This window comes from Chiloscyllium punctatum, chromosome 32, assembly GCF_047496795.1.
Source record: "Chiloscyllium punctatum isolate Juve2018m chromosome 32, sChiPun1.3, whole genome shotgun sequence".
NCBI lineage: Eukaryota > Metazoa > Chordata > Chondrichthyes > Orectolobiformes > Hemiscylliidae > Chiloscyllium > Chiloscyllium punctatum.
The window spans coordinates 19,805,378-19,816,081 of NC_092770.1; the positions used below are offsets into that span (position 1 = coordinate 19,805,378).

The following is a 10,704-nucleotide window of genomic DNA, read 5'->3' on the forward strand; positions in this document are numbered from 1 at the left end:
ATGTGTTTTTGATAGTTTCATTTTCTCCCTCCCCTCCACCTCTTCCCACACCCATATAATGTAATATTCCAAACACCACAGTTGGAGGAATAGTCCATGAGATGTTCATGAAGAACAATCCAGTTGTAGCTACACCCTTTGTGCTGATAGAGAGGAAGTTCCAGCATCTTGACCCAGTGACAGTATAGGAATGAGGATATAGTTCCAAGTGAGGATAGTGTATGGCTAAGAGGGAAACTTGGTTCTGGATGAGTGGTGCTGGAAGAGCACAGCAGTTCAGGCAGCATCCAAGGAGCAGCGAAATCGACATTTCGGGCAAAAGCCCTTTATCAGGACTAAAGGCAGAGAGCCTGAAGCGTGGAGAGATAAGCTAGAGGAGGGTGGGGATGGGGAGAAAGTAGCATAGAGTACAATGGGTGAGTGGGGGAGGGGATGAAGGTGATAGGTCAGGGAGGAGAGGGTGGAGTGGATAGGTGGAAAAGGAGATAGGCAGGTAGGACAAGTCTGGACAAGTCATGGGGACAGTTACTGAGCTGGAAGTTTAGAACTAGGATGAGGTGGGGAAAAGAGAAATGAGGAAACTGTTGAAGTCCACATTGATGCCCTGGGGTTGAAGTGTTCCGAGGCGGAAGGTGAGGCGTTCTTCCTCCAGGTGTCGGGTGGTGAGGGAGCAGTGGTGAAGGAGGCCCAGGACCTCCGTGTCCTCGGCAGAGTGGGAGGGGGAGTTGAAATGTTGGGCCACGGGGCAGTGTGGTTGATTGGTGCGGGTGTCCCGGAGATGTTCCCTAAAGTGCTCTGCTAGGAGGTGCCCAGTCTCCCCAGGTAATGCTCCCATGTATCTGCTGCCCTTGTCCCTCTAGGTAAGAGATGTCATGGGTTTGGACAGTACTGTCTGAGGAGCCTTGGTGAGTTGAAATGTACTGACAGAAGCAGATTCAATGACAATTATCAAGAAAACTTTGGATAGATACATTAAAAGGAAATATTTGCAGGTCTATGGTGTTAAAAACAAGGGAGTGGGATTAGTTGGATAGCTCTTTCAGAGAGATACCACAGTATAATGAGCGGATTAGCTTCCCTTGGTGCTATATAACTATGATTGTAACACTTTATCATGTAGTGAAGATAACTAACAGTAAATAAAATTACTTATACTAATATGATTGGATAGATGATGAAGAACATGCTGATCCAGTTGTCAATGTTATGGTTTAAAGTGGACACTATTTTAAGTGGTTAACATCACCAGAGAAATGCTAGGCAGAGGAATCACTCGAACATTTTGAGTGTTAGTTTTGAGGATGCTCATTTCTCACCTTGCATCCATCTGTGTGATGTTTGTACAAAGTCATAGAGATGTACAGCATGGAGAGTCAATGTCATAATTTACAATTTCACACTCTTAAAGTGACAACATGCCTTTTGGAACATGCACACAGATCCTTCAACACTCCAATGCATGGAATGATAGGTGCAGGGCTTTTAAATGATCCAATTAATGATAACATTGTTTAAATCTGTGAGGGGTGATTCAACAGGCCTGACAGTTCCCAGAAGGAAGGGAGTATATCTTGATGAACCATAGGCTTCCCCCAATGATTACCTGAGTTGTATTCCCAGTGGTAAGCACTACATCCTGCTGGAGGGCAGGATTATGGAAGTATGTAGTCCCTGTAATACTTTAAGGTCGCAGAGAGTACCTTAGCGATTTATGGCAATTCTGCATGGTTTATTTTGACTAATGTCTTACCCCTTTCCCACACCCACCCTTTACACCAGGTCTTCCAGCATCTCTATCTGAAATTCATCTTGATGGCAACAAAATCACCCGGGTCAAAGCTGATTCGCTGAAGGGTCTGAAGAATCTGGTCAGGTAAGTGAAGCTCATTGTCTTTCTGTCTCTTTGATCTTGTCCAGTCCCATCAACCCTTCCAGATCTCTTTACTCCCCCAATCTTATGCTAAAATCCAATGCTAAAATCCCTGATTTTAATCAGACCATCATTGGAGATTGTGACTTCAGTTGCCTAGACCCCATCTGCCAACATAAACCTTTATTTCTTTCACCTCCAATATACCATGGCTGCATTGTGTACTATCTGCAAGATGAATTGTAGCAACTCAGCAAGAGTCCTTCGATAGCCCCTGCCATACTTATGTTCTGTACCATCAAGAAAGACAAGGGGACACCACTATCTGCAAGATCATCTTCAATCCACACATCATCCTGTTCTCTCAATTGACTGGGTTAAAATCCAGAACTTCCTCCCTAAAGACACTGTGCGTTTACCTACTGCAGTGAATTACAGCAGTCAGGGGGTAAGAAATAACTAGGAGAAGAAATCCTTGCTAAGAGTAGACTGTGGGCCCCCAGGACATGAAATGTATCAGGAGATAATGAAGGCATGTAAAATAGACAGCATATTAATCATGGGTGACTTTAATGTTCATGCAGATTGGTAAAATCAAATTAGCAAAGTTAGCCATAATAAGAATTAACAGAGCATATCAAGGCAATTTCTAGAATAATACGTCATTGATCTGAGCAGGGTTCAAGCTATTTTGGATCTTGTGATGTATAGTGAAATAGGTTTAATGAATGATCTCAGAATAAAAGATTCCTGAGGGAAAGTGACCATAACATGGTAGAATTTGGAATTCAGTTTGGAAGTGAGAAACCTGGGTCAGTAACAATTGTGCTAAACTTAAATAAGACTAATTTCATAGGGATAAGGGCAGATTTGACTGGAGTGGACTGGGAATGGTGTTCACAGAAAAGATGGCAGAGATTTAGGAAAATAGTTGTGACTTACATCAAAGATATAAACTAGTGAGGAAGAGGAATTCGAGAAAGTGGGCACACTGACCATAGTTAACCAATGAAGTTAAGAATAGGATCAAATTGAAAGAAAAAGACATACAATATGGTAAAGATTTATGGTAAGCCAGAGGACTGGGAACCTTTTAAAAGCCAAACGAAAGCCCAAAAATAATAAAAAGGGAGAAAGCTGCAGCACAGAGAGACTTGAGTTCCTTGTGTATGAATCACAAAAGTTAGTTTCCAAGTTCAATAGGCAATTGAGAAAGACAAATAGCCTTCATTTCAAAGTGAACTGAGTATAAAAAACTGGGAGCTCTTGCTATAGCATTACGAGGCATTACTCAGACCACAGCTAGAATACTGTGTACAATTTTGGGCCCCTTATCTAAGGAAAGATACACCAGCATTAAATGCAGTCCAGAGATAGCTCACTAGGCTGATTCTGGATATGGAGGGTTATTCTTATGAGAAGAGGTTGAAACTCACTGGAGTTTAGACAAATGAGAGGGAAATAAAACATACAAGATTCTTAGGGGGCTTGACAGGCTAGGTGCAGAGATGCTGTTTACCTTATGGAAGAGTCCAGGGTAAGAGACCATAATCTCATGGTTAGGGGTTTGCCCCACTTAAGACAGAGCTGAGGAAGAAATTCTTCCAAGTGTTGGAAATCTGTGCCATTCTTTCTGTTGAGGCTGAGTCAAGCATATTTAAAGCTGAGACAGATTTTTAGTCACTAATGGAATCAAAGATCATGGGAATAAGGTATCTAAGTGGAATTGAAGATTATTAGATCTACCATTATTTCATTGAACGGCAGAGCACATTCAATGGCCTGAATGACCAATTTCTGTTCTTACACCTTATGGTATTACAGTTCAAGAATATAGCTCACTGCCACCTTTTTGAGGGAAACTGGGGACCAGAAGAAAATGTTGGCCTCACCTCCAACACTCATATCCCACGAAATAAAATAAACCCTAAATTTACACCTTTGACAACTCTCTAGCTTTCTTTCACCTTTAAGACCCTCCTTAAAGCCTATTGCTTTTGCCAATCTGCCCTAATATTTCCGTTATGCGGCTCTGTGTCAAATTTAGTTTGATAATATTCTTGTGAAATATCTTCAATAACTCTGCATCAACAGTGTTATATAATTGCACAATACTGTCCAGTCTCCAAGTTTGACCCAAAGGGCAACTCATAGTGGCCTTTTCTGCTGGATCCATTAAACCCCTGGAAGTCAGTGGCTGAGATCCCCATATCCACGATTTCAATACCATTGAGGTTAATCCTTCACAAATCTCAATTCCTATATTTCTCATGAATAGAAAATACTGGTTCCCACATCACAAGCCTTAGTCTAACCCCATTATTGTCTACGACCAAGTCAATCTATCTGAATTTACTTAATCTGACTTTCAAATCTTTTGATTTCTCCATGTTTTGCACTAACATTAATGAGTATTTGGTGGAACAAACTCCAGATTCGACTATCACTGCTCCCTGATTAGTTTACTATCTTGAAAAAAACTCTGTGGTCTGTGTAAAGTGTATTTTTGATATGATTGCTAATTTTATGAAGTAAGATTAACTAGTAGGGGCTATGCTTAAGCATGGATGTGCTACTAAGGTGCAACATATTGAAGATGTGTCATGAGGTTTACATTGAATGACACTGTGGCTTCAGGAATATTTTGAGGACTCTCATTTACACTGAGTGTTGTATGTTCTGAATCACAGGAGGAATTTGACACCATCCCTCCTGGTGAATTTGGTGGTGAAGAGTCTTTAATTGGGGCAGAAGGTGGCAGGTGACAATGCCGTTGCCTCTGTTCTTCTTTTCAATTAAATCCGCACTGGAATACCCACTTAGAACTCTCACCCACAGGCACTAGTGATCACCCTAACAATGCGTATCATTGAAGCAGCATAAACAGCAGGGCTTTCCAAACTGTGGGTCAGAACCCCAAGTGGGATCACTGTAGAGATTTTAACAAGGTCAGCTAGATGGGGGTGACACAGTGGATCACGGTTAGCACTGCTGCCTCACAGCATCATGGACCCAAGTTTGCTTCCAGCCTCAGGTGACTGTGTGGAGTTTGCACATTCTCCCCGTGGCTGTGCGGATTTCCTCCGGGTGCTCTGGTTTCCTCCCACAGTCCAAAGGTGTGCAGGTTAGGTTAATTGGCCTGCTAAATTACTCATAATGTTCAAGGATGTGTAGGCTAGGTGCATTTGTCAGGGGTAAATATAGGATAATAGAGTATGGGGAATGGGTCTGGGCGGGTTACTCTTCGGAGGGTTGGTGTGGACATGTTGGGCCAAAGGGCCTGTTTCCGTACTGTAGAGATTCTAAGATTATATAACCTTGTAGAATATGAGTTCCCTGACTGGGGCTGTTAACCAGTCTAATCAGGAAACCAGACTGACAGATATTAACAAAAGGGTCAGAGGTTCTGTTGACTCTGACAGCTGGCTCTGAGGCAGCTGGATCACTGTCGAGAACCCTCCATGTGTAAATAAAAGGGTGACTTGGATGACCAGCCTCTGTGGACTTATTTCAATCACAAGCTGAAATTTTGGTGTCGCGAACTCTGACAGCAGAATTCAGAAATACCATTAATCCTGAAGCTGATAACAGCTGAGCTAATTATTCTACCCAGTCACATTTCATTCAATTAATTCAACTAAACAATTTAACTTCTGGAATTGTACAGTGATTGCAGATTGCTTCATGAAATGGTGGTTTAAAAATAAAATTTAGAATCATGTTGATCATAATTATTGGACTTTCTTTTAAGATTTTTGTAATCTACTTGATGGAGGTATTTCTCCCTCTCCCAAGCTCTAATCAGTGTTCTTCCTAATCCCCACTGCTCACTGAGGAGTCATGACAGTCTTCAAACCTGGAAATGGTGCCATGGTAGTAAAAGGCTTGGGAAGTGCTATATAAAGGCAAACCCACATGGGTCTGCTTGTCGGCTCCCAGGGCAGAGGTCTCCTTAAAGGCACCCTGTGCCAGAATGAAGGACCCAGCATAGGGAATGGGCTTCGGCTGAGAGCCACCCCTCTGCCGTTACTGCTAAATTTCAATCCCTCTCACCTGACCCTTGAGTAGATGTAGAAGCCACTGATGGCATTGCTGAACAATGAGCAGCTGGCAGCTTCTGGGCAGGAGCCATGGTGGGTGCAGGACTTTCTGGGGTCCTTGAGTTTGGAGAAAAGCTGCCCCTATCCAGCTAAGTGCCTGGTTTTACTAAAGGGGTGATGCAGGGCTCCGACCAGATTTGACCCCTTTCCATTCATTTCCATCCATAGAGCTACAATGGCACAGAATGAGGTCATTCAGCCCGCTGGGTCCATCTACAATGCACGGTCTGCTTTCTCAACTCATCCTTACAGGCAAGAAGCCTTGCCTGTCATAACATTTTTTTTTGTTCATGGGCTTTGGTCTAGCATTTGTTGGCCATCATTTATTACCCTTGAGCTGAATGGTTTACTAAACCATTTCAGAGGGCAGTTGAGAGTCATCCATATTGATGTGGGTCTGGAGTCACATGTCGGCCAGACCAGGTAAGGATGGTAGATTTCTGTCCTTGTAGAACATTAGTGAATCAGACAGGTTTTTAACAATAATCAATGGGTGGTTACATAGGTATTATTGAACTCACTTTTAATTTCAGGTAAAATTCAAATTACACTATTTGCCAGAGTGGGATTCAAACAATATCCAGTATGCCACCATCTGCAGCCTGGGAGTTGATGGAACTCTGTTCACACCAGGTCTAAGTGTCTGACTGGGCTTAGGCATGAATGATAATCCCCAGCGCAGAAACAAAACACTGTGGTTGATGGAAATCTGGAATAAAATCAGAAAAAAAAAACAAAATTTTGAGCAGAAACACAGGAGACACCAAGGAAAGACTTTTTTGGTGGTGAGTGATAATGGCCTGGAATTCACTGACTACAAGGACATAGTAAGCAGGAACAATCAATTACTTCAAAAGAAAATTGAATGAGATTAAACCTGCAGGGCGGCAGGGATAGGGCAGTAAGACATGGAGCTGCCTGGATTGTTCCACAGCACAGACTTGATGAGCCAAATAGCCTTTCTCTATGGTAATGATGCTGTGATTCTATGTCAGGCAGCTTCTGTGGACAGAGAAACAAAGTTGATGTTTCAGGTCAATGGATAATTTTTGTGACCAATTAAACAACCTGAAAGGTTAACTTTGTTTCCCTCTCCACAGATGCGCTGCTGTTTCCAGCATTATTTCCCCTTATTATTAATGACAGTGGCTGATTAGTTATCAACTTCAGACCTTCTGATCTGATTTACTCCTACCATTGCAGACTGGGCTTGAGTTTCAATGAGATTTTCAGTGTGGATAATGGCTCACTAGACAATGCACCGTTCCTGAGGGAACTTCACATGGACAACAACGCCCTCATCAAAGTGCCAGCTGGCTTGGCTGACCATCGGTTTATCCAGGTATGTAGTAAACGGCATGTCCAACAGTGGTATATTTGTTTTGACGATCCTGTGTTTAAACAGTTGGTGCTCTTTGGTTTTTTAATTAAACTGACCATAATTTTTAAGAGGGATATTTAAAGAAAATTTTCTTCACTTGAATCAGGTGCACTTTCCATAGCACTGCCTTGGCCAATTCAAGTTCATTTACCAGCAGCCTTTCCTCATTGTTGTTCCTTTTGAAATTTGGCATTCTTGCATTTGTCCTGATGGATGCGAGGTGAAATGCTTCGACAGCGCCTCTCTAGTTTTCATCACTACTCTTTTTTTTTAGAATGTTAATTCTTAAGATATGATGGTGACCAGCAACTATTGGGATTTATTCTCTATCCTGAGTTAAGAAATAGGAGTAAGGGGTAGACCTCGTATCTGCTTCACTATTCAATATGATCATGGCTTCAACTCCAAATTCCCAGGGATATCCTATCATTACAACTGAATGGTTTGTTGGGCCATTTCCTGGGATTTTAAATACAGGCAAGTGGGAATAATTTAGGTTGGGAAACTTGGTTGGCATGGGCGAGTTGCACCAAAGGGTTTGTTTCCATGCTGTATTACTTTATGATTCTGTGACTCAAACCTATTGCTGTGGAGTCACATGTAGAGCAGACTGGGTTCAGACAGCAGCTTTTCTTCCAAAGGACGATTGGGCTTGTGCAATAGGTAGCTTCAGTCATTTTTACTGCTCCCACCTCTTGTTATTCCTGGATTCCTTAAGACATACCTGGATGTTTCCACATCAGTGACTCATGTTTCAAAAGATCTTCCCCCTGAAGTTGTGGATTAATTCTTCATGTGAGGTGTCAGCTATCACTCAGTGGGTTGGATGGTTCTAGGGATAGTTCTGTTACATGGATAGACTGGAGAAACTGGGTTGTTGTCCTTGGAGAAGGAAGAATGCTGACTGTATCCAACAATCCTATGCTTGCAAAACATACTACACTGTTCAACATGAGTTGTGATTCTGCAATTGGACAACATTTACTGGATAATCCTGAGTGTGCAAAGACATATACTGACATCTAATTTAGGGTTGTCCATTGGGTTCCTAGTGTGATGCACAATCGTGGACCGCAAGTTATAAACATGAATATACAGGTCCTGCTGTTTGCAGACTGAAAGAACCTGTATAAGGACTATATGTGTTTTAACTCAGTAAAATAGGTGACATTCATTTATTTCTCAAGGCAATGCATTGACCAATCAGAATTGACTGGCCTGGTTTAAAGTTTAAACAAAGCCTGGCAGTTAACTGTCAATCAGCATTAATGGTGGCATTCTGCATGACAATACCTTTGCCAATGAGAGACCAATTTGCGAACCAATCAACATTCTTCTCTCATGCAGTATACATGGTGGATTTCCCCTTGATTAGATATTTCTTGCAAAATGTCCAGAAGTGAAATAATTGACAAAATATATCTCTTTTCAGTGATGAGAAGAAAGTGTTGAGAAGAGATTTGGTAGAGAGTTGGAAACCGTAACGGGCCAGGAGAGAGCAGATAGGGAAAAGCAATTCCACATTTGAATGGAGTTGAAAACCAGAGGCTAAACAATTTTAAGGAGTTTGGCAAAAGAACCAATAGCACCGTGAGGAGTAATATTTCTACCCTGTGAATAGATAGGATCCAGGTTGCACCTTCTGAGAATGTGGAGGAGGCAGATTGAATCACAAAACAATAATAGATAAGGACTATCACAACCAAGGTCATAGACTCATTGAATTTAACTAGCTCATACAGGCATGATGGGCTGAATGGCTTCCTTCTGTGATGAAGGATGAAATAACTGCAAAGAGGCTGGTACCCCGTCACCAAGTCACTCTTTATTTACATGGGTACAGTACACTGCCTATGGCCAGCCAGCTCGGAGTTAGTCCCTGAAGTGAGGAAATTCTCTGAATTCCCTGTTTAAATCGTTCAGCCAGGGTTCCCTGATTGACCCAGGTTAACAACCCCGATAGAGGATCTCACAGTCAGTAAGATCCACGTGGTTCAATCAATACAAAGTCTTCTACTATTCTAGGTAGATACATTTGGTGACTTGACCACCTTTTGACTCTCAATCAAGATTGTTATAATAAAGTTTCCAGCACAGAAAAAAAGACCATTCAGCTCAACAAGTATGTGCTAGTCACAGACAAGCATCGTAACACATTTAATTATCATTCTCTCATTGCTGGTATGGAAGCAAATTATGCATCTTGGATGACAACATTTCAGGGGATTTGTACTCTGGGGATGTTTAAAGAAATGATGTTTTGTTTCCATTTTGCTGATTGCTGTCTTTGCCAACATTTCCCCTCCAGGTGGTGTATCTCCATAACAACCTGATCACAGCAGTGGGCGTTAACGACTTCTGTGGGCTCGATTACTATGCAAAGAAGAACCTGTATTCGGGGATTAGCCTCTTCAATAACCCTGTCCCGTACTGGGAGATCCAGCCAATTACTTTCCGCTGTGCCACGAATCGCGCAGCCATCCAGCTCGGCAACTTTAAGTAAAACCTTTTCCAGTTGGTGAGGAGGAGAATTCGCATGCAGTGCTGAGTACCCCTTGTACAATTTAAAGCAATAAAAACTTAATAAGACCAAACATTCCCAAGAGCTGCCCGGAGGTGCAAGCCTACATCTGACCAAAAAGAAAAGGTGCTACTAAAATACCTTCATTATCTTCCTGACCTAAATATAGAAACGAGCATTTTCGCAAGCTTTTATTTCCCAGCCGTACACTTACTCCTAGAGGCGCTAGTGTGTTTCATGTTCCAAATGAACCCCTCCCATCAGCCAGTAATTTATTATCCATTGCTTACAGTGACCTGTCAGCCACATCCTGTGGCTAATCATTCCTTGTCCACCCTTTGAGGGAGGTGTATTGCTAAATATCACACTGTTCGCTTTTCTAAGTGATGACCCCCCAGCCAAATTCTTCAACATTTCCTTGGAAATGCTTCTTGTCTGGTTCCTGGTGAAAGCCTTTGTGTATTGGGTGGGGTAGGGGAGGCAAGGGGAAGAGACGGTTTGATTGATTGAAGTTTGTGGCTCTCCCATTCTTTGCAAACTGTATGTATCATAAGCAGCATGTTGGTGCTCATCTGGTTAAAATGAGAACTATACAAAAATATATCATAAGCTCCAGTTCTGGTCTCATCGGATTCATTCTTTTTAACAACAACTTGCATTTATAGAGCACCTCTAATGTAACAGAGTACCTCAAGGCACCTCACAGGATCATTGTAAAACAAAATGCAAAACCAAGCCATGTTGTTTGCAATTAGGAGAGATGACCAGGAGCTTGGTCAAAGAGATAGATCTTAAATAGAGTCTTCAAGGAGCGAAGTAAAGCAGAGAGGAA

At 42.1% G+C, this 10,704-nt stretch overlaps 1 protein-coding gene across 1 annotated transcript in view; it reads left to right on the forward strand.

The window, feature by feature from the left end:
* dcn (decorin) overlaps positions 1-10,487 on the forward strand; it is a 72,505-nt gene extending 62,018 nt beyond the window's left edge. The window contains exons 6-8 of the mRNA XM_072551828.1: positions 1,780-1,873; positions 7,174-7,312; positions 9,660-10,487. Coding sequence (XP_072407929.1) covers positions 1,780-1,873; positions 7,174-7,312; positions 9,660-9,854 — 428 coding nt within the window. The 3' untranslated portion in view covers positions 9,855-10,487. The remainder of the gene's footprint in view (positions 1-1,779; positions 1,874-7,173; positions 7,313-9,659) is intronic.
* The last annotated feature ends 217 nt before the right edge of the window (positions 10,488-10,704 follow it).